General features: G+C 42.5%; 9 protein-coding genes across 12 annotated transcripts in view; 4 read left to right on the top strand and 5 right to left on the bottom strand.

Annotated features, from left to right (window-relative positions):
* The window catches only part of LOC125766458 (unconventional myosin-IXb-like), a 57,236-nt gene extending 50,833 nt beyond the window's left edge, over window positions 1–6,403 (bottom strand). Inside the window, exon 1 of the mRNA XM_049432435.1 lies at window positions 6,137–6,403. The gene's annotated coding sequence lies outside the window, so the exon portion shown is untranslated. The remainder of the gene's footprint in view (window positions 1–6,136) is intronic.
* Window positions 6,404–6,918: 515 nt separating this feature from the next.
* Window positions 6,919–11,598, bottom strand: LOC125766477 (heat shock protein 60A-like). Its single transcript, XM_049432492.1, has 3 exons — window positions 11,470–11,598; window positions 10,080–10,243; window positions 6,919–9,937 (listed from the first exon to the last, which is right to left on the bottom strand). The coding sequence occupies exons 2-3, from the start codon at window positions 10,239–10,241 to the stop codon at window positions 8,378–8,380; spliced, it is 1,722 nt and encodes a 573-aa protein (XP_049288449.1). The 5' UTR covers window positions 10,242–10,243; window positions 11,470–11,598; the 3' UTR covers window positions 6,919–8,377.
* LOC125766514 (p53 and DNA damage-regulated protein 1) lies at window positions 10,283–11,585 on the bottom strand. 2 transcript variants are annotated; one of them, XM_049432543.1, is made up of 3 exons: window positions 11,470–11,584; window positions 11,287–11,402; window positions 10,283–10,934 (listed from the first exon to the last, which is right to left on the bottom strand). In XM_049432543.1, exon 3 carries the CDS (start codon window positions 10,801–10,803, stop codon window positions 10,390–10,392), a length of 414 nt encoding a protein of 137 aa, XP_049288500.1. In that variant the 5' UTR covers window positions 10,804–10,934; window positions 11,287–11,402; window positions 11,470–11,584; the 3' UTR covers window positions 10,283–10,389. The 2 variants fall into 2 exon arrangements, with proteins under 2 accessions (XP_049288500.1, XP_049288499.1); XM_049432542.1 differs by lacking the exon at window positions 11,287–11,402 and having other exon boundaries at window positions 11,470–11,585.
* A 123-nt stretch (window positions 11,599–11,721) lies between the features above and the next one.
* Window positions 11,722–13,913, top strand: LOC125766512 (uncharacterized). The gene is made up of 3 exons (XM_049432540.1): window positions 11,722–12,692; window positions 12,767–12,838; window positions 12,914–13,913. The coding sequence occupies exons 1-3, from the start codon at window positions 12,406–12,408 to the stop codon at window positions 12,999–13,001; spliced, it is 447 nt and encodes a 148-aa protein (XP_049288497.1). The 5' UTR covers window positions 11,722–12,405; the 3' UTR covers window positions 13,002–13,913.
* On the top strand, window positions 13,911–15,969 carry LOC125766508 (uncharacterized). 2 transcript variants are annotated; one of them, XR_007418665.1, is made up of 4 exons: window positions 13,911–14,189; window positions 14,265–14,620; window positions 14,702–15,374; window positions 15,441–15,969. XR_007418665.1 is itself a non-coding variant. In XM_049432535.1 (3 exons), the coding sequence occupies exons 1-3, from the start codon at window positions 14,055–14,057 to the stop codon at window positions 14,835–14,837; spliced, it is 627 nt and encodes a 208-aa protein (XP_049288492.1). In that variant the 5' UTR covers window positions 13,911–14,054; the 3' UTR covers window positions 14,838–15,969. The 2 variants fall into 2 exon arrangements, 1 of the variants encoding a protein (XP_049288492.1); XM_049432535.1 differs by having other exon boundaries at window positions 14,702–15,969.
* Window positions 15,970–16,050: 81 nt separating this feature from the next.
* LOC125766521 (uncharacterized) lies at window positions 16,051–18,211 on the top strand. Its single transcript, XM_049432550.1, has 2 exons — window positions 16,051–17,174; window positions 17,869–18,211. The coding sequence occupies exons 1-2, from the start codon at window positions 16,444–16,446 to the stop codon at window positions 18,050–18,052; spliced, it is 915 nt and encodes a 304-aa protein (XP_049288507.1). The 5' UTR covers window positions 16,051–16,443; the 3' UTR covers window positions 18,053–18,211.
* Window positions 18,212–18,232: 21 nt separating this feature from the next.
* On the top strand, window positions 18,233–19,486 carry LOC125766522 (uncharacterized). Its single transcript, XM_049432551.1, has 2 exons — window positions 18,233–19,202; window positions 19,276–19,486. Exons 1-2 carry the CDS (start codon window positions 18,511–18,513, stop codon window positions 19,484–19,486), a joined length of 903 nt encoding a protein of 300 aa, XP_049288508.1. The 5' UTR covers window positions 18,233–18,510.
* A 209-nt stretch (window positions 19,487–19,695) lies between these two features.
* LOC125766505 (uncharacterized) lies at window positions 19,696–20,824 on the bottom strand. 2 transcript variants are annotated; one of them, XM_049432533.1, is made up of 3 exons: window positions 20,360–20,824; window positions 19,920–20,281; window positions 19,696–19,849 (listed from the first exon to the last, which is right to left on the bottom strand). In XM_049432533.1, the coding sequence occupies exons 1-3, from the start codon at window positions 20,480–20,482 to the stop codon at window positions 19,714–19,716; spliced, it is 621 nt and encodes a 206-aa protein (XP_049288490.1). In that variant the 5' UTR covers window positions 20,483–20,824; the 3' UTR covers window positions 19,696–19,713. The 2 variants fall into 2 exon arrangements, with proteins under 2 accessions (XP_049288490.1, XP_049288489.1); XM_049432532.1 differs by having other exon boundaries at window positions 19,696–20,281.
* Window positions 20,825–20,936: 112 nt separating this feature from the next.
* Window positions 20,937–22,715, bottom strand: LOC125766503 (uncharacterized). Its single transcript, XM_049432530.1, has 3 exons — window positions 22,364–22,715; window positions 21,931–22,301; window positions 20,937–21,864 (listed from the first exon to the last, which is right to left on the bottom strand). The coding sequence occupies exons 1-3, from the start codon at window positions 22,526–22,528 to the stop codon at window positions 21,720–21,722; spliced, it is 681 nt and encodes a 226-aa protein (XP_049288487.1). The 5' UTR covers window positions 22,529–22,715; the 3' UTR covers window positions 20,937–21,719.
* Window positions 22,716–22,800: the final 85 nt, after the last annotated feature.

Genomic DNA, 22,800 nt, shown 5'->3' with positions numbered 1-22,800 from the left:
GTGATGCCGAACAAACGCTGGACGGGAAAAAAAGGTTTGCTAAAGGCTGACACCACGGCTTGAAATTACAGGCTGCCGGAACAGACTAATTACCAGCAAAAAACAAAGCATAGTGATGGTCAGAATAGAAATGATTCATCTTTTCCGCTGCAAGGCTACCGAATGAAGAGGAGAGCGAAGAAGAAAAAAACCGCAAATGCACCTAACTGTCTGGCTAACATCATCATTCGGGTGGAGGCAAAGTACACGAGAGACCTACATATGAGGGAAAACTTGGATGTATTATATCTTTTAAATTTGCATATTTCATGTATTTCTTACTGAAGCATAATCATTGTCATTTATTTGATGCATGATAGTAATATTGAAATTTAAAAAAAATAAAATCATCCTTGCAATTTTTATTTCGATAGCTCATAGTAGACAACCTATAACTAGTTCCACCATAATCGCAAAACCCGTTTTTTTGTTAATGAAAGGAGAAAAGATATTGTTTTAGAGGAGCTTTTCTGCTTTGACGAAGCCAATTATGTTCAAGGAATAAACTTGAAAACACATATAATGATTCAATAACTAATACCGAAGCTTTTGTAACACCCGAAATACATTCTGTATTTCAGTAGCTCATAATAGACAACCCATAACTTCTTTGTAGGAAGTGGAAGTTAAGTTAAAGGGAAAGAAATGGAAAAAAATCACTTTAGTACCGACAGCACGCTTCTAGAGAGGCATAACTACAGTAAATAAGTTGTTGTACAGGTTAATAATAACCGTTTTTGTACCGATGAGCAACAAAAAGCAAACCGAACCAATTGCAATTTGTAATTAATCCGTTCCAGGTCACGTTACTGCAGAGAATATTATTTTTAGACATTTGTGCTCATTCCAAGCTGAGAGATGCTCTACATGGATGATGTTTTTATGCGTTCTAAGGTGCTACTTTACACACTTTGCACCCTTTCAAAGGCTAAGCAGCAGTGTACATTTTACTTCACATGCCAATGAGAATGATGGTTCACACAATATCGATCAGAAGTATTCACAAATGGGATCAAAGCTTCATAATTAATCTTTTTTTTACAGTGCAAGAAACATAATCAATGGCAATGGATAGAAATGTTACATGGATGAAAAATGCAGTTTTGCACATAGGAAATAATGATTTCAGTTGAACGATTCACTTCACCTTACTAAAAGGCGAATCATTGGAAAATCCATACTCCAACAAAAAAAATCACAAGTAATGCAAACTCTCTTTCCGATTAGTCAACGGCATGGCACAGTTGGGACCAGTTTTATTGGTGATCTTTGCCAGACAAACAAGCAAAAAACAAAAAAAAAAAACCAGTAGCGTCACATCGGTAGACAGATGTGCCTTGTTTCTTGGAACAGCACTTCAAATGTTACGCACTGGAAATAGTGAAATAGCAATGAGCATCTTCCCGTACAGTGACAGTGCAGTGGCACCGTCAGACACGGATATGCATTTTATTTTATGTTTATTTTTTCCCCGTTTCTCGAATGACAGTAAAAGTGTAAAAATGTGTCCACGTGAGGAGAGTGGAATGAGAAGGGAGGGAAGGTGAAAATATGAACAGAACAAACAGTTACTCATTTGCAAAGTTTGGTACAGAGCTTATGGCACGTTGTGTGGTCTTCAAGATGCGTCTTGTAGCACCTTTAGCAGATCGTTACAGATGAACCGGAATGGTGAAAAAACAAAGGAAACAAGAAGATTATTTTTAAAATACCTTCTAAAAACATGTGTTAGCGAAACAGAATTTCAAATCACAACAAAACATTTCGATGTTTCCCGTTTTACCAGCCACTAAAGGCCAAATAGCGAACGCATCCACTATCGCTAATTCATACTTCCTCTTGTTTTATATGTACGGTTGTTCTAATTTAACGAAATCTTCGTGCTCTAATCATCATCATTCCATGTTATGCCATGTTGACTCCACCAACGAACGAACGGCCCTGGATTGGATATTATTTTGACAGCAAACTGACAGCTCCATTGCTACCGGACGCGCGCGTTTTACACGGTGAATGTTGTTGTTTATTGTTTCGACTGCTACCAACACTATTTGCTTGCATGATCGCATCATGGATGTGTTGTGTGCGCGCAACACTAATCATGTAATGTGGCAAACCACACAAGCGTATCAAAAATATATATTGCCATGTATATACTAACATTTCATCCCTTATTAAGATGAGAGGCAAGTAAATAAGCGCAAGCGAAGAATGAAAACAACCGATGGCCTTGTGGGTTTTCTTTCTCCAACACTACTACAACACGCAGGATGGCATATATATTTACGTGACCATCGTTCATGCATCAAACCCATCAAACTCATTCAAATATCTTCGATCGGCGGTGATGGGATCTCAACGAAGTAAAACAAAAAAAAAAACAAACGAACCTAAGCTTCCCGAAAAGTGACTAATGAGATGACTGAGCATGGCTTGACCTTCCCCACCTAAAGCCAGACAATCAGGAACCAAATGTCATAGGGCAAAGGTGTCCTTCTTTCGCGATACTAACACTACAGTAAGGATACCGACGTTTGCCGATGGTGAACACTGCCATTGGGAGTGTCTCAGTGGACTGAAACAACAACAACAAAAAACCTCCCTATCAAATCACTTGCTTTAGACGTGCCCGGACAAGGGTGTAAAGTGCATGGCAATAATAAAGAAAACCAAAAAAAAACACACACACAGAAATACAAACACAGACGGTAACATGGATGTCCGTTAGCCGGCACCATTTTACATCGCAACCCGGAGCCGTCCTAACCATCTTCATCGGAATGAGCAACCGTGGTGGTTGCTGGGGTAACGAGACAGTGGCGGTCAGCGAATTTATTGGAGCAGTAACACACAACAACAAAGTGGGAGAAACATGAGAAGGCTCGCTGGAGATCGCTGGTGAATGAAATCAACCGCAACCGAAAAACCAACCTCATATCACTTTGCCTCATTAGGGAGCAGCGATGTTTTTTTTTCTTTTTTTTTTTAGTAACCCAATGTGAAATGGGAAGTGAAATGGAACAAGCAGCAACGGAAGCGGCAGCAACAAACAAGAAGATTTTACTGGATGGTGAGAGATATCTAAAAGGGGAAGACGAGAGTGAGAGAATCGATTCACTATAAGCACTATTTGAATGAAATCTGTGTGTGATGTTGGTTCCGTTGATGGTGAGATGGTGATGGGCCCCAAAAGTAACAAACGGCAATATAAACATTAAAAAAAAGCAGAGACTAATGAAACTTTGACAACTTTGACGCTTTTTCTATACTTCCGCTTTTGATAGCGTTATTGATGGTTATTTTCAAGTGAACACCAAACCACAAACAAAACAAAACCCAACCGTGGAAATGGTGGCGCAGTAAATGTAACGCCCACGCATCAAAGGAAAACACACACACACATACAGCAGCCACAGTGGGGCCGGGGGGAGAAAGAAATGAACTCACTAACAAGGATTCAACCGGTACAGCTTTGCAAGGACATTTTTGTTATTGAAGCACAAGATGAGATCGAATATGCGTTACTTTCATGGTAAAGGAAAATATAACGCGAAATGAATTCTTCAGTTACTTTATGTGTTTCACGCAATTTTCCCCAGTGTCTAACAAAACAAATAATGAAGGATAAACTGTATTGAAGAACAGTAATGAGCTAAGTGAGCAGTGCGTGAACCGCGTGAATGAAAATTTTCTCGCTAGTGAATAATAAAAAACCCCCCGTTCCACTCACTATCCGAAAGATGAGAAGCGTGAGAAGAGAAATTGTACCAAAAGTCAACGTGTGTGTGGGTTGGCTTTTACAGTTTGGGAAAATGGGAGAATGAAAGGTGAAAGATTCGTGATGTGCCCGTGAGCCATCCCGACCTGCTGGTACGGACTCAACCCGTGAGGGAAAGTCATCTTTCACTTCTTGTTTTGAATTCGGGTACAAGAGTCACACTCATCGTCATGGCGCCACGCAAACGCATACTAGTAAAAAAAAAGTTTGATGCAATATAGGTAAATTGATTTTGGTGTGTATCGTTCTCCCAGTTGTGACACGCACGCACACAAATGTGTATCGCGATTTCCAATTTTTGCGTGAGCGTTTGGCGCGCGATCAAATTGTTGTTGGGTGTATATAAGAAAGCTGTTAAATACACTTACCATTCAAATTTCACTCTGGACACTCCCATGCGGCTGATGAGGTTGATTTGTCCATCCTCACATACGCACAATTCGACGGCAATAGCGTTTGGTTCCATTACGTTCATTCGCATTTGTCGCGAATGGATAATGAAGGAAGCAAAAACAACACACAAATCACAACATGCACCCAGTATAGTGAGATCATTCTCACTAAGCGTTCTTCACTTCTCACACACTTTCCAAACATGCAGCACACACACGTGCAATCTTCACGCATCCAACTGAACTGATACACCACTGCAAACCCGGGAGGGGAGGGTGGAACCGCATGAAAGGAAAGCATCTCACGCGTTCCCTCACCCTTATCTGTACTACTTTAGCGAGTGAAATTATTGAACCGAAACAACTAGCCCTTTGCCGATAATAAAGCTAAATCTCGGCAATGGACTATGTATATGTATCAATCGAAACCGTGCGAGATCTCACACCATCTTCACGCGAAAAACATGGACGACTGTAACGGGCGTTAATTTCGATGATCTTTCGTATGAAATGTTGCCACTAAAGGTGTGCTAGTTGTGTGGCTGTGTGTTTTGTTGGTGCGCGATTAACCGGATCAGTAATTGGGCACTCGTGGAAGTAACAACAGAAAAAACACACACAGTTTAATGCGTTTTGAAACCATTCTTTGCTTCGTTTAGTAAAATCATTTTCAACTCGGCCCGAGACACGGTGACGCGATTCACTTCACTTTGACGGATCACACTCACCAGTAGCATTACCGCGTGAGAAAACGCGCACCTGCTACTTTGATGGGGCATTTATGCTTACTTTTGCTATGTAAAAACGCCTTCAACACTGCCCACAGTTGGTTCAATTCGGCCGAAAACATGTTTCGCTGTGAGGAGTCGTTTTTTTACCCCGTAAATCAAAGTATGCTACAACTGAAAAGGATGAAGTGACTGACACGGCATCGCCCCCGTTCAATTTTTTTTTCTTCATTTCATGAGAAAACAAGCCCCACACGCTCACTACTTCTGTGAAAACGCACAAACACGCACACCACTCTGGAGAGCTGAGGAGAAATAGATGATGGCGCGACGGGGGGGTTCCTGTGCTCTCTAACCCTTGCGCGTTCCTTTTCAACCAAAGACGTGCTTGCTAACTGTCATCATCATCGTCATCTCCTGCTTTCCCATCACGCTCTAGCTCACCACCCTCTCACGCACGCGGGCGGGGGATCATTAGCTTCAGCTACTAGGGGGTGTCACATACGAGCCTTCTTCAATATTGATGTCGCCACACGCACTTCACTTTTATCGTTCTCCCCCGCTGGTGCGTTTCTTTACACCACCATCATGTCATACACATTAACTGATTTTATGCGACTGTCCACTACTTTCCACTGGCCCTACGTTTCCACTAATAAACCAACCAACCCCGCACACACACACACACACACACATGCGCTCATACACGCAATCCGTAGATGAAGATCGGATTCCAACGGATTCTGGTGGCTGCTGCCGTCTCTTAAGAAAACGGACATACCAACACAAGCGCGCGAACGAGCAACTTTCGACACTGCACGCACACCACGCTACGCAAACATACGTACGACACGGGAACGGCGTTTGACCACGAACGCATTCCTCGCGAATCAACAGGATAAGGTGTGAGCAATGTATGCGGGGCATGTAACGTCGGCAAGGAACAATGGAAAACGGAACCCCGTTCACTGTTTTAGCACCACCCTCGTAAACATACGCACAAAACCCCGATCAGACTTGTTTCAGCAGCAAACCAAATAAGAAGAAAAGAAATCCTCGTCGCCATGCAACTTGGACAACGGCTACGATGATGATTATCGTCACTCTCTCGCGGAGTTCACACGTCGTTCTTTACCGTCGCGTACTTGCTGTTAAACAACGCGAACTGAACGAAATTTCATTCCACAAACAATGCTTACACACTATCTTCCTCACATGCACTGAAATTCGTCTTTTTGCAGCCCGTAGTCACAAGAGAAACAATGGGAACGGTCCCTCAAAGTACGACGTTCATTCCGTCACAGCCTTCTCTGCTTCTTGGACAACGATGGTAAAGAAGAAACAGCCATCATCATCATCGGCGGCGAACACACTCACACACCCACACACGCGACCCACCTCAACTACCCAAGCAACAACCTGCTGTCATGCGCGGGCGTCAAATAACACACTGTTCGGCAGGTTAAATAACGTTGTCAAATTATTTTGAAAAACTGGTAAGCGTTCGAGTTTTAGAAGCTTTAAATTAATTTGTGGTACCATTTTGCTGAAACAAGAAAATTCCATATTGGAAATGAATCATTTTTTCTTGTAGAGCTACCTTATAGCTTTAGAAAATGTAAACTTCAATTAGATTGCATCATTGGATCAAGTGTAGCGTGGGATAATATGAGATGAAAAAATAACTCAATCCTAAATGGATAACCATAAAAACAATGCCCTTATCGTATACAATAACGCCAAAGTAATGCTTCCAAAGAAAAAAGAAATGCGTGTAACGTATCTGATTTTCCGAAATGGTAATCGTTTCGTGGGTTTTATGTCGACACGATGTAACGTATCGCATTCAAAGCTGTCAAAAGCCGATCCAAAATAACACCCACAAACACGTTACCTGAACTGGGGCAAATTTAAATTCCAATTAAAAATTCCTTTTTTTAAGAATGACCATGATTTTCTCAACTAAAGCATTAACACCATCTTATTGGGTTTTGTTAAGAAAATTGTAATTAACCGTGTATTTCAACTGTAATGTTTCCTTGCGAAAAACGATTACTTGCACGTGTTTTCTCCGCTGCCATACCAGCAAATCGGGGACAATTGAAACATTCGAAACAAATAATTACAACTATCGAAATCATTTTGTCCCACGGTCTTGAAATTTGGCAGTACGCGAATAACACTTAGCGATTCGACTCATCGTGTTTAGGTGTATGATTTCAACAAACCTTAAATGAACTAATCATGAACGGAAGAAATTTGTTGCTTTTTACAGGTTTAAGTGACCAACCTACAAAGAGCCTACCTTATTAACTGAGATGTATGCGAGCTTTTTGGATTTGATTCCGTTCCTCACTGCTGATCAGTGCATTGATTTCCTATTGCAGTACGGAAGTAACGCAATACACTACTCTGTTACCCTAATCCTTATTTTGGAAACAAAAGCTATAAGAAAGAGAAATGCTCATTCAAAGAATGTTGTTCTACATGTGTTGCCAGACAAGTTTTGTGTGGAGCAAGAAACACAGCGTTCTTATAAACAGAGTAAACAAGGGAGGGAAACAGATAACCGAAAAGAAACATTGATAATCTACAAATTACTAGAATGATGTGGTCTATCACTACTATACGCACTCAACACCAACTATACTTAACTACAGCTCATAGTTCATCTTTATCGTCCAGTGACTGTATTGAAAGTCAAGGGTAAACATATAGCTTCCTCTCTTACAGACTAATATGATCGTTCACTTGATCAGTTTGTGTAATGTTTGTGTGACTGCAGGACAAACGCACTTCGCACGCTTTCCGGTGGCAACTTTCTGTTTCCGCTTAACCTAACCATTCCTTTGCGAGGAAAAAAACTCTACCGAATTTCTATACTCCTCTCTTCCACACGAACGCGACCTATAATTCTAAATATTGTTCGTTATGTTGCATTCGCTATGCTTGTTATAACACGACGAATGAATGTTATCGATCTACCGATAGCATTCGTTTTTTTTTCTCTACATGCGTCTTTGACGTGACGCGAATGTGTTTTAATTTAAAACAAACTTTACTCAACACTCCCTACCTAAAGCAGTAAAAGCCCGGGAAGGCTAACACTAACGTAACGTGTTCGAGCGTGATGAGAATACGCCGATCATTTGGAAATACACATTCTGGCGTTACGAATTTCGCTCTCGAACTACGACGGTGGTGGGGTGGCGGTGTACAGTGGGGGGAAAAGGATGATTTGTCGTGTTTAAAACAATAAATGCATTAAGCTTGCCATTAACCGTGAAGGTGTACAGGAAAGAAACTTCAGTGCAATGGTTGTAGATTTGCATCCGATTCTTGGGTGTTAGTTTGCTAGGACTTTCATCTGAGAATCGGTGCTATAGTCATTGGGAGCATCTTTCCACACAGCTTCACGCTATTTCGCCCGAATAATTATCTTACATCATACCACCCATTCCTCCCATGCCACCCATACCACCCATGCCGCCCATTCCGCCCATGGGATTAGCCGGTTCCTCCTTCGGGATCTCCGTCACGACGGCTTCGGCCGTTGTAAGCAGTGACGCTACACCGGACGCATCGGAAAGTGCCGTCCGGACGACCTTCGTCGGATCGATGATGCCCTTCTCGATCATGTTAACGTACTCGTTGTTGAGCGCATCGTATCCGAAGTCACCCTGCAGTTCTTCCACCTTCGCCACCACTACCGATCCATCGACGCCGGCATTCTTGGCGATCTGTGTGCACGGCATGCGTAGCGCACGACGCACAATCTCGATGCCCGTGTTCTGGTCCTCGTTGGCACCCTTCAGCTTGGCCAGTGCAGGTGCGCAACGGATCAGCGCGGTACCACCACCGGGCACAATACCTTCCTCGACGGCGGCACGGGTCGCACACAGTGCATCATTCACACGATCCTTCTTTTCGTTAACCTCTACCTCACTGGAACCACCAACCTTCAGTACGGCAACACCCGACGATAGCCGAGCCAAGCGCTCCTGCAGCTTTTCCTTCTCGTACTCGGATGTCGTTTCCGCGATCTGGTCACGGATCTGTTCTGCACGGCGGTTTACATCATCCTGCTTTCCGCGTCCCTTCAGCAACAGACAATCGTCCTTTGTGATCGTGATCTCTCCCACCTGTCCCAGATCGGACAGCTGCACATCCTCCAGCTTCACCAGATTTGCATCATCACCGAACACAATACCACCGGTGCTGATGGCCATGTCGGAGAGCGTCGATTTGCGGTTGTCACCGAAACCGGGAGCCTTTACCGCTGCCACTTGCAGGCCAATCTTCAACCGGTTCACAACCAGCGTGCTGAGTGCTTCACCATCCACATCTTCCGCGATGATAACGAGCGGTTTGCGCTGCTGATTTGCCATCTCGAGTGCCGGTATGATGGACTGAACGGTTGAGATTTTCTTCTCCGAAAACAGCACGAGCGCATCTTGAAATTCAACCTTCGCGCCCTTGCTGGAGTTGATGAAGTACGGCGAAATATAGCCACGGTCGAACTTCATACCTTCGATCACCTCCAGCTCATCGTTCAGCGTCTTGCCGTCCTTTACCGTGATAACACCCTCCTTTCCGACGCGCTTCATTGCCTCACTGATCAGATCGCCGATCGCACGATCACCGTTTGCCGAAATCGTTGCTACCTGGGCGATCTCTTCCGGGGTGTTTACCTTACGCGAAAGCGTCTTCAGATGCTCCTTCACGGTGTCGACGGCCAGCATTACACCGCGCCGAATCTCGATCGGATTTGCACCCTTGGAGATCTTCTCGAAGCCTTCCTTCGCGATGGCACGGGCCAGCACGGTTGCGGTCGTGGTACCGTCACCGGCTTCCTCGTTTGTGTTGTTCGCCACATCCTGCACCAGCTTGGCACCGATGTTCTGGAACTTACACTTCAGCTCGATTCCCTTCGCCACCGTCACACCGTCTTTGGTGATTTTTGGTGAACCCCAGCTTTGTTCCAGTATGACGTTGCGGCCCTAGAGCAGAAATGAACGACGTTAGGATGCGTTAGCAATAAACAAGTGCACATAATGAGGGCAACCACGATTATCAGTGCAACAGCGGCTACAAGAGCTAGTGATGGTTCTTATCACACTCGGACTTCTCATTTCTACTCACCTTTGGTCCCATCGTAACGGCCACAGCATCGGCTAGCACATCCACACCCTGCAGCATCAGGGCACGCACTTCCGGTCCAAAGCGAACATCCTTAGCGTAGCCTCGACTGAAGGCGACCTGTCGTGCGGCAGTAACACGTAACACTGTTGGCAAGCGGAACATTTCTGGAAGGAAATAAAGCAAACAATTAACTGAAGCAGCAATCGTCATGGTAAAGGGGTTCATCTTTATTCCACAACCGAACATTCTGAGATACATTAATACAGTGAGATCAAACGGATCGTCGGCTTATTCTAACTTCTTGTTTACATTAAAACCCTGGTAAATTCGATCGTATGCCAGCGATTTCTGCGTTGCTCAGCGGTTTTAAATCGAACCCACGCAAAGGCTGATCGTGCTCGAGATCACGTTGCTTCGCAACCAGCAGCTTTTGTTCCATACGAATCCGTTCAATTTCCGCTTCGGTCGTCTGCTGGTCCTTGCGCAACAACTCAACTGCGGTTTGACGGTCTTGTTTCATCAACATCGAACCGATCGTTATCCACACCCGCTGTTGCGTCTCGGGAATGTGTTTCTCTATCAAACGGAGAGCCTCACGCGTATCCTGACGCCGTTTGTCTAGCTCCACCAGCTCTTGCTTGTAGGCCAGAATTCGATCGGCAACGCGTTCCGTTTCCAGAATGATTTCCATCAGCTTCTGCTGATCAGACACCTTGGTTGCCATGGTAAGGAAGTGATTTCTCTTAGCAACCGGGAGTTGGGTAACAATAATCTCATGAACCAAAGCGTTCTCAAGCACACGCACACTAAACTTTTTACTTGCCGGCTACGATGGTATTCAACAGGGTAGTTGTGCTTTTCATGGGTGGAATATAATTACAGAAGAAAATAGAAAAAAAACATTAGAAAACATTATCGAGGCCAAGTTCTACCTGATGTGTTCCAAAAAATAACATCAAAAATTAAATATTGAATCATTGAAAACAATGTATGACACCACCTTCATTTTCGTACCCCTTCGCCTAGAATGGATGGGAGTTACGTAATTACGCGACCACACGAGGTCTTTATTCCGGTACTGTTACCCGGAGAGTACATGAAAGCTAATAAATCGCAAAGCCCAAAAAAGATTTCATCTTATCGCTGGGGAACAAACTTGACCATGTTTCCATTGAATGCCATTAAATTACACAACACATTTCCCTACCCAGTGCTATTTCACCAGCAGCCGGTAAAGTGAATGATGAAATTGTTCTGGAAAACACGAGAACCACACCACCGTACGCGACAAGCCGTGGTGTGCCACAATCCTAACCTAAAACTCTGCAACCCATTAGCGAATGCGGATTTTATGTTTCCACAGCGAATGTTTCCATTATGCGGAACTTACCTCTGTTTTGTGGATGATGGCTTTAGCAAAAGTTGAACACAAATCTTTCTGGATTCCCGGTATTCGGTCCGGAGCGGTCGCGTGCACGATTACACCTCGTTTTTCGGTGGCAGTGAAATGACAAGCAGCTCAGCCTCCCCAATCGCGTACAAATCAAAACGCATGAAAAGTAGGCAGTGGTCTCATCCCGTACCACCAGTTTGACAGTTGTCAAAGGTGACGAACGAACACTGAGCTTTATGGTGTGAAAGTGACCATCTTTTTATATTACCGATTTGCTTGTTGAAAATAAATCAATAAAAGCATGATTTAAGTGTCTACTTGTAGAATTTGAAAAATATTTTACAGCTTACTTCATAATATGTTTTGCTGCACAGTCTGAGTAAGAATTCTGTTTGTAGAAAAATGGAAATTAATAAAAACATTTATGTATACTTTTCGTCTTTGCAAGTACTAATTGTAACATTTTCTGTATCTTCGATAAGTTGCATCGATATTTCGGAATTCTATAATTTATCACCTATACAGAATAACACCATGGCGATGTTTTCTGGTATATTTTGTCATTTTGACCAAATATGTAAGTCCCATAGTTTATTTCGTCCAGATAGTGTGAAAACGTTGGCCCATAGTCCGTTTAAAGGGAAACAAAAGGCTACCGTATATGCAACGGTAAATTTTTCATTCATGAAAAAACCCGGCAAAAATTTATCAATGAACGAATGTGCCCTCACTCTCGTTGTGGTTTCGTTTGAAAACTGTCGTCTTTTGCGTCTTCTTTGTGCGTCCTGTATCCTGTGTCCCGCTATTTAAATAGCTCCTGTGTTTTTTTCCGTGTGATTTAAAGGGCTGAATATTAAAAGGCTACTTTTAAAGGACCCAACTGCGAACCTTGATATTGTCTCCGTGCTGGTTTTTAACGAATTTGTGAAGAAAATGTTCAATCTTCATAAGGATTCCTTCGATTTGATGCGGCAGGACTTGACGCACGGTTCTTTGGAGAAGTCGAAGCTTTTAAACTGTTTGGTATGGAACCCCGATGTTTGCCGTGGTTCGGTGCCGATGGTTCACCAACCATTTCAACAAGAAGATTCCATGCGTTGGTACAAATCAACTTATTCCATATTGGATAACCTGGATAAGCATGTCGTGTGGAACCAGCTGAGTGTCCCCATTGTTGAGGAGGATGGGTGTGAATATTGTACTATGCTGGGGATTGACAAGTAAGTGTTACACTGCCTTGGCTACAACGTATGCACGAACAGTGAAATAACGTAAGAGTTCTCTCTCATTGCAGGGAAAAGAAATGCAAACATCTGATTTATACCGATGGAATTCTGACCTGTCCGAATTTGCGGGATCCCAAGCCGTGTGTATAAATTGAATCCATTTCCGTTTTCCATCTCTCTCTCAAATAATATATCTTTTTCTTTCTCTTTTCCAGCGAAAAGCAGTCGGATGAATCTCCAACACGTCCATGTAAAAAAGCTGGAAAAAAGCGTGTCTCCAAGGGAGCTAAAAGAAACGAATGAGCATTGAAACATCTTAAGTCTGCCTCAATGCCTCAATGTTCTTAAGTTCAAAAGTTGCATCTGAACGTTTCAGTTCGATTTTTTTAATTTAATAATTACCACTATGTTCCTTAAATGTTTCTATAACTTTGAAACATGATATGAAGTCACAGACACAAAGTTCCTATCTACCTTTTACATAGCATAAACAATCCCAGCATAAGAAAGATGCAAAGGTTTAACATTTGCTGAACAAAATGCATGCAAAAGTGTTGTGCTTTAGGAAGACTATTTCTATTTTGTAGTACAAATATTTACTCTATTATAGTAATATTGCACAGACAGGTAGTGAATCAAATAAGATCAGTTAGTATTGATTATTTGTCTTTAGGAAGGAGATAGACGTGTAACAACCTTTTTTTGGTTTACCTATGTTTATATAACACTCAAACAAAAAAACAAGCACAAAAGACTAGACATTTATACATAACAAATGTATTACATGAAAGGTTCGGAAAATGAAACCCATCCCAAAATTAATAAAAAAAAAATCTACAAAAGAAACCGTAATACGTAAAAATAATCAAAATGAAATGATGAGCAGCATATCAAAATATTTCAATATGTCATTCAAATTATGCTACATGCAATTTGTTATATTTATTATTACATTGTAAAATGTGACGAATGGATAGGAAAACAACATTGTATTGTAAAGATTAATAAAAATATATCGATTTAACATTTTCTTCACTGATCAACATATTGATCGATAAGTTGTGAGGAACAACAACAAAAAAGCGTACATTTTTGCACATCCGTTGAGAAATAATTGGTCACTTTATATAGAATAGCTTCTAACCGTGCATCACTTGCACAATTTCGTGTGCAATGTGCAATATTTAACACCTTTCATTAGCATATCAGTAGGTAACGGTACGGATGCAAATTCTTGGACACATGCCCCGTTGTGTCTCGGGAATGTTGTAGCTCACGTCAGTTGCATCGAAGTTTTCGAACGAAACACTTACGTTTCTGTTTGTTTTTTTTTTGTTTTGTTGGAGTTTTTTCACCATGGGACATTACCGATGGCAATCGTTAGTAATTGTGTTACTATCCTTACTTATCTGGCAGCTGGTGGCTTCCACACTCACCCTAGACCGGCAGGAACGTGCCGCTCTAGTGTTTCCTCGTGGAAGTTCAATGGGTGTAAGTAGTAACCACTTTTGTACGCCCTTCTTGTAGTTGTTCCGTTAATTGTGAGATTTTTTTTTGTTACTCAAGTATCTACTTGCCATTGCCATACCGCTACTAGTGCCAGGACGCAACATTTATCTGTCGCACAATTTCGAAGCAAACTACGGCGTACCGTCAAACGAAACGCAATACTTTCTTTGGTATCAGCGCTTTAAGGACAGCAAATTTAACCTCACCAAGGCAATCGAAACGAACCGTCGACGACGAAGGGAAATGCAGCCCGGGTTTAGTCGCACTTATTTCTACGATCAGCTCGAGGAACGGATGGATTTGTACGGATTTAATGGAACCGGCTGCATGGAGCGTCTGATCTGCGAAGTGTCCGAACTTCCACTCCACGAACATAATGGAGTGTTAGGAGATGTGTTAAGTGTGATTTTCAGGTAAACATTCAAGTTCAAGGTAATGGTAATAGTGGAAAGCCAGATTTTAAAAGAAAAATTTACATTTCAATTCAATTTCAGACCATCCACATCCAGACGCGAAGCTCTACCAAATGCATACTATGAGGCAGAGTCCAAAGGACCGCTAGAGGGCTGTCAACGGTATCGAGCATATTGTAGAACGGATCTGCTTGGATTTGTATCAACCGTTCTGTAGATCCACAGATTGACCTAGTTTTTTTCTTCTTTCGCTCTCTCCTTATATCTTTCGCTCGCGATCTACACTCAAACCGTTTGGTTAATTAAATTAGTGTTTTGGATCACACCACAAATTCACCGTTGTTTCTGTTTCTGTCCGAGCCCGAAAACATTTCCCTTCTTTAGTCTTGCTTTGAGCTACAGCACAACATGATTATCGTGGCACGTTCCTTTGTGATGTTGATCGTACTGGCGATCGTTGTTGTACAGTCTGATTGTGTTAAAAATGATCAACCACGGGACGATGTTGTCAAGAGTCGTCAAAAGCGTATTGTATTCCCGGTTAATGCAGCCATGGGTGTACGTTTAAATAGTTCCTTTGTGGCGGTGTGCTTATGTAAACGATTTACGATACATTGCATTATTTTAGATTATCTTTGCCCTGGCGATCCCACTCGGCATACCGAGTAGAAACATCTTTATGTCGTACAATTTCGAAGGCAACTATAACAATCCAGCAGACGCAAATATTTTTACGGAGGGATTTGCTAACTACGTGAGTGCTAACCAGTGGTGAATGTTAAAGAAAACGATTGAACTATTTATGTTTTTCTTCTCGTAGATAAAAGGCATTGTGGAACCATTGACAGCCCCTTCAGTTCCGGTGGAGTCGTACGGTATTAGGAAACGAAGCGCAAACGAAGTGAAAAGATCGATAACTACACCACAAGTTACACGAAGACAGATTTATAAAATGATTCAAAATTACCTTCAGAGGTTTGTTCACAAAAAAAGCTAAAAGCTCACTACTTAAGTGTGGAATGTTAGTAACGTGGATGATTTTTGTTCTTCCATACTTAGCCAACACTTCTACGGAAGGAAATGTCTATTGCGAATGATCTGCGAAGCTGCGTTGCATCCTTTTAACGAAACGAATGGAGTTGTCGGTGATATGGTTCAAATTCTCTTGAGGTTAATTTTCCCGCTTCAGTTAAAGGAAATACATATCTTTCGCAGATCATACTGAAAATTGATCTTTCTTTTCTATTTTCAAACTCTTTCCAGTCCATCCACGTCGATGGATGAATCATTACCGAAGGAATATCTAATGGCAGAGCTGTCAGGGAGTGATGGTTCCTGTGGATCGTACCAAACAGAGTGCCCAAAGGATCCCCTAAGGGCTGTCAGTTTTTCGTTAGAATAAAAACAATCTATTTCATCTAATCGTTGCATAAATCTACAAATACAACTTCCGAACAACACTTCTTCTCATTAATATAGAAATTCCTCTGATGTCACCAAATAGTTTGCGGTTGTGATACGAAAAACTTAAGGAACGTTTGCTTACGATTTTGAGAACTAATTCATTGACATAATTTAAATGAAAATATGTCAGCAAGCTTACCATGCTGAAGGTGCTGGTCACTATTTTAAACGTGACACTCTCCCATACTCAAGGTATAGCGCTAGGGATGAATAGACGAGTGAAAGGTGTTAAAACTTTTCAACTGTGACGAAATTAATTAGACTAATTTCACTCTGTCTCAAAGCCACATTCATTATGGAGCCAGAATCATCTGACGGGACGTATTGAAAGAACAACAGTTTGCTTTCGGAATTCAAACATGAAGCACTGGCTGTCTTGGTGTTCGGTGGTGCCTTTTTTAATGCTATCCACCTCAGAATCTCAGAACACAACACACCGAAATGGCAATACAGCAGGTCAGGCAGAGGAAGGGCGTATATTATTTCGCGGTAAACCACTCCTGATCTATCCACCGACGGCTCCAACTCGACATCAGCTGATCGTAGGTATTGGTGTGCCGGTGCAAGAAATTCCCCATTCGGTCGTGTTTGGTTGGGTGTTGAAGGCACAGTACTATTTACCTACGGTGCCAGAGAACTACGAACCGATCAATTTGGAGAATTGGAACGAGAGCCGCCGTGCATTGCCGGATCGAATGCGCCGATCGATCGAACATTACGAGGTGGATAATGTGCGTATTCGCGTGGAACCACTACCACAGCGAGATGTGTCAAGCAACCTGGTAGAGGATGACGATGATTACTATGGTGAAGAGGTAGAGCGTGATATTGATCCTGATCCGCAAAAAGTGGAGGAGTCAAAAGAGAAGGATGCTCCTAAGAAAGAAGAGCAAGATAGTGCGAATGGCTATCCGGAAAGTTACAATATGCCCAACGGACGATGGACAGTATATAAAGCTATTGAAGGACTGAGCAGTGGATATGGGTACGGTGGAAGGGCTTGCATGCTGCGGAGTATTTGTGAAGCTGCCGGGACACAATTTACGCACACGGGAGGAGTATTTGCGGAGCTGCTACATATCATGCTTAGGTGAGTCAAACTAATGGGTAGTATAAGGTGGATGAACAGTAAGTGAGATTTAAGATAACTACATTAGCCTTGTACGTCCGTCAGTCACGCCGACAAGGCCTGTGTAGCATTTCATGACATAGAGTTAGAGTCTCTGGATCCTTATGGCCTACAGTAGAACATGATCTTCTTTTCTCTTCGAAGATTTGTATTCTGCGCGGCTATTATGGCAATGGCAAAGTTTTAACGACCTCCATAACCTCTTGTGAAGCATTCCGTTGTTTGATAGAGCATGAGCTACATTCTAATCCAAACAAGCGATCGTACTAAGGTAGAAACATTTCTCTTCCACCTTAAGATTGACATCCCTAAAGTGATGTTCGAGTCGTGTTCTATTATGCTTAGAGTCCTCGGCAAACTGTTACTTGATCATTCACGTAATCACATGTAAGTTCAATGACGTCTATGTCGGAGTACAACAAGTTGGAGACCGGTAGAAGCCATGTCCCAAATATGGTATCCCACGTCACCTTTCTTCATTCTCGTCGGAATGAAGTCTTTCTTCAGTATTATACGTCGAGGTGTCTAGTGATGATTTCCCCAAGAATTCGTTAAGGAAAGGAAATGTATACTGTCTCCGAGACGTAAAGCTATCGATACGTTCGAGTTATTCTATTACAAACAAACTCTACTCTTTCTTCCATTCTCAACACAGTCCCTCGACCACAAACGAACCAGTTTCCGAGCATCGAGACAACGAGTACTTCCGTGCGGAGCAGCTAGGTCTATCTGGAGCACCCTGTGCCACTATATTCTACGAGTGTTCCACTTCGCTGCTGGACATGTTCTCCGGTGTGCATGATCTACACGCACCAACGTCATCATTCGCACCCAAATAATAAAAATGGTTGACTTTCACTTCTAAAACGGGTCTGGTAACGTTTAACACCCTTTACCGGCACTTAATATGTGATCAATAAAAATATAAATAGCTAAACGATCGTCTAACACTACCTGCTTGCCTTCGTCGTCAATTTTTCGAGTGCAAAAGAGGTCATAACTATCATTGGCATCATTGGCAGACAGCTTGATGCGCTGACCTAACAAAGCTACCGAGGTAAGAATCGTTGTCGAATACCACAAGGAAGAGGTGTAATCTGTCACGGGCAAGTGTTAACCGGGGTGGCAAGTACATGCTAGATAGGCAAACGAAAGTCTTCTCGTCGCAGAAGAAACTCTTCAGCAGTTGAAACCATTTGCTCCGGTTACGTTTTGTGTGCGCGCGTGTCGATCGTGAAGAAAACGATCACCATTTGTTGTGTTCAATCGCTTGTGAATAGAATCGGCAAGTTCTATCATGCATAAAATTCTACAATATCTTCTCAGTTTGGGCTTCCTTTCGCTCGGTATGGCTGACTTCATACCTTGGTTGATTGTCCCAGAAACGGCACCGACGCGTCATCAACTTATCAGTGGCATTGGTATACCGGTCGGCACACCGGAATCAATCACCAGTGGATGGGTCATGAAGGCCCAATACTTTCTGCCCACGAAGGTGGACGATCTAAAGCCAGAGCTGTGGGAAAACTGGAACGATAGTCGGAGGGCACTTTCGAGGCGAGATCTTTCTGGGTTGGATGCTCCTGTAAGGCTCACTGAGCTCCCGGTTTCAGGTGGACACGAGCAGTACGTGGCCAATAGTGTGTCGATACGTGAGGATCCTCTGGACCCAAGTTCCCAAGAGGCTATCTCTGATGAATTATTTGATGATGGAGACGATAGCTACTGGAAGGATGCAGAGGATGATCAAATTTTACAGCAACCGGATAATGGATTGTGGCCGGCAGCGAAGGAAATCGATCCGAGTCACCTCGATGGTTACAGTGCCGAACAGTCCCGTTGGACGACGTACAAGGCGATGGAAACATTAAGCCAAAACTATGGCTTACCGGGACGGCCATGTGTTTTGCGCAGTGTGTGTGAGTCAGCAGGGGCACCGTTTACCCACACCGGTGGTATTTTTGCTGAGCTGCTGCACATTGTTTTTACGTGAGTTTTGTACTGTGTTGAGCTGGTGTTCGATGTGTACATTTTATGCGTTATGCTTTCTGCTTCATCACAGTCCCTCGAGCACGGCGGAACCATTGTCGGAGCACCGGGATAACGAATACTTCCGGGCGGAACAACTCGGTCGCAGTGGTGCACCCTGTGAGCGTATCTTTGCCGAGTGTGTCCACTCGCTGCTGGACATCTTTACCGGGGTGCATGATCCGGAAACGAACGCGATGCGGCTGTTGCACGATGAGGTGCGTGCCTTTCTAATGCGAAAGTGAGGTAAAATGAGCAGGAAACGGTCGGTTCACGTGCTGCCTGCCTAACGTTTACTAGTCATATTTCGGGTAATACAAGTAGGGAGAACATATCACTACAGATGGTGTGTTATTTATTTTGTGTGTAATAAAAAACTTTTAGCAACTATCATTGATGATCGGTGTTACGTACTTAATAATAATGTACAATATTGTTTCATATATCATTTTTAATTGTTTAAACACTTGCTTCATAAAACTAAGCTTATCTTATCTAGTGGACTTTTTGGACAGTATTTCTCATATTTGGCACAGTTCTCCAGATGTCCTTTTTCCTCCGCCGTGTAGAACTCGCTCGGCAATTCCTCGTAACTCGATGCCGATGGTCTGTAAAGTATTAAAAATAGAGAAATGTAATAATGTAGTAATGTTAATTTTAAAATGAAAAAATACATACGTAAACAGAAGCTGTAGAAGATCACCGATCATTCCATTTGCATCGCGTACCGGATACGTTGCGATCTCGCAAATCATTCGCAGGATGCACTTTTTTCCATTGTAACCGTACCGGTTCAAATTAAGTTCGATCGTGCGGTACATCTGTTTGCGGGTAAATCTTGTCCCCGTGCCACGTACTGTACGTTCCGATTCGGTTTCACCTTCTGGTGCCGGATGTATCTGATCGTTGTCCACCTTCTTTAGCACACCTTGCGTGAAATCACTCGCCTTTCCCGGCATTCCATAGTTTGCTTCAAAATTGTACGCCAAAAAGATGTTTCTATCCGGTATAAGCAGCGGTACGGAAAGTGCAATTAGGATCTGTTAAACGTTTGAAATACGATTAGTTGAATGAAGTACAAATCTTGCGAAAAATAAAAGGAGTCCACACGCACTTACCCCGGTGGCACTGTCCGATGTGAAGACCAATGTTCGTTTGTGACGATTTTCTACTTCTCCACACAACACTTCTGCTGACCATACAATCGTTAGGCACGTGACAATAATGCATTTGGGCTGCATTTGTGATAACCTAGGCCACCTCTTTACGGTTCAACGGAGCACAGTGAAATAAACGCCCAAATAAGTGAGATACATTACGGAAGAGTATTACCGATTTCATGTCACATTATTTTCGTACATATGTAAAACATTTCACAAAAGGGTGAGACGTATCGGTGAGGAAGAAAACAATGATAATTTTGTCACTTTTTGTACTGACTCGGCGTGATTTCGGCAATGAATATTGGTAATGCTCCAGTTTTGGAGCGCGTAGAACGATGAAGTAAGAGCATTGACCGCTGTAATAGACATTTTTTTTATTTATAATAAGAGAAGAAGTATTTGTAATACTCAGTAAGTGAAAATTGCTTAAAACGAACATTCGTACGACTGCATAGATACTTGAAATTTTGAATTCTGATAAACGGCGCCAGTTCCACACAACAGGGCCGGGTATCACATCCCATCCGGATCGTGTAGCATAGACCGGCTACGTAGTAAAAATAAATCTAGTAAGCCAGGAATGGCCGGCAAGACCTTATAGGTCGTTAACCCAAGAAGAGAAAAATGTAATGTGTTTCTTTACTGTTTAATAATAACCCAATTCCCCGATGAGAAGCGCTTATCGGCCCCTGACCCAGATCATGCGATCGTAAAACTCGGTCAATTCTCGTCAACACCTGGAGGATGATGGACGTTGCAGGGAATTTATCATCGCCCAAGTAGGTGTTAATTTTACCACTATCGTTAACTCTTTAGACGCGTGATAAGTTTTTAAACATCCGTAAACAACCAAAGTGATAAAGTGCTTAATCGTTGAAAATAAGAATGTGTGTCGGCTACAGGATTAGTGTTTATATGAATTATTAATTTATGGTTACAATAAGATTGCTAATTATAAAAAGACCCTTAAGTTGATTATACGAATAACCAAGTTCTGGCTGCTTGTTACCGAACAAACCCAAAGCTTAATAGCTTTTTTTGTCATCTAATTTATGATGGATTGTGATATGAATTTATTTTTAAAAACTAGAAACAAATCATTTAAAAATTGTACATAAACGATTCGGTCATGAAGATTATTTTGGAAGACATATGGTGCATAATTAGTGAGAATAGGCCCAACCCTCAGTATGCGAGAACAAATTCAAAGGATTTATTTGTTTCGAACTTTTCAATTATGTTTCATTAAAACTCTTAACTTTATTTGTAAAACAGTCAATCGTATTGCACCTATGTCATTCGTTCTCTGTTCTATTTAATGTGCCAAAACAATCGTTACCAGATCGATTGGGCTTGCCGGACAGTGGGCACGATATTTGTTGCAATTTCTTTCCTCCCGTCCTAATTGTTCTGCTCGCGTAAACTCACTCGGTAGATTCTCATCCTGCGATAGGGATGGACTGGAAAAGAAATTCAAAACATATCATAAAACTGATCGTTCCTTCCATCCGTGTAGCTTTCCTTACGTAAATATCAACTGCAACACATCACCCAACACACCGTTCTCGTGATGTAGTGGTGTATCCGCCAAATCACAAATCATCCTCAAGATGCACCGCTTTCCGGCGAATCCGTATCGTTGCAAGTTTAGCTCGATTGTGCGGTAGAACTTTTTCCTGCTTAAGCTAGAACGTTTCGGTGCGGAAGCTATCATACGTGAAGTTTCGCGTACCTTCCTTGCTTCAGCTTCATGTATCTGCTCGTTGTCACCCTTCTTCAGGATGCCCTGCGTAAAGTCTGTACTGTCCGTGGGCATGTTGTAGTTCGCTTCAAAGTTGTACGACATGAAAATGTTCCGCCCGGTAATCAGAAGTGGAATGGATAGAGCAATTAAGATCTAAAACAAAAGTAAAACTATGTTAAATGGATTTTAAAATTAATATCGCTTTCATTTCTTACCCCAGAGCAACTGTTGAACGTGTACACTAGCGTACGTTTCGAGCGGCCATGCTTGGAAATAATGTCAACAGTTTCGGTATCATTGTTGCTTGCCTGCAAGAAGGAAGCCCAAAGCACGAGTAATCCTAACAGCAACAAGGGCTGTTGGTTCAGAGGCAGCTTCATCTCGGACACACACACGAACCGACAATGAAGACTGATCGATCACGTATGTCTGTTCCATTGCTTAACTATAAACTAGACTTCTAATCACACTTGACTTCTCACACACACACACAAGCGATCTGTTGATTTAAATGGTAAATGTGCAGTCTTTTGTGCATTAATTTTCACCTCTGGAAGAACGTCAGCAAACCTGATGGTCTGGTCATCGTGCAGTGGCCTCATTCAATGCCCTGCGGCCATCTGTGGCGCCCTGAACATTAGCATAGCATACC

This window comes from Anopheles funestus, chromosome 2RL, assembly GCF_943734845.2.
Source record: "Anopheles funestus chromosome 2RL, idAnoFuneDA-416_04, whole genome shotgun sequence".
NCBI lineage: Eukaryota > Metazoa > Arthropoda > Insecta > Diptera > Culicidae > Anopheles > Anopheles funestus.
This window is presented reverse-complemented; position numbering and strand designations above follow the sequence as displayed.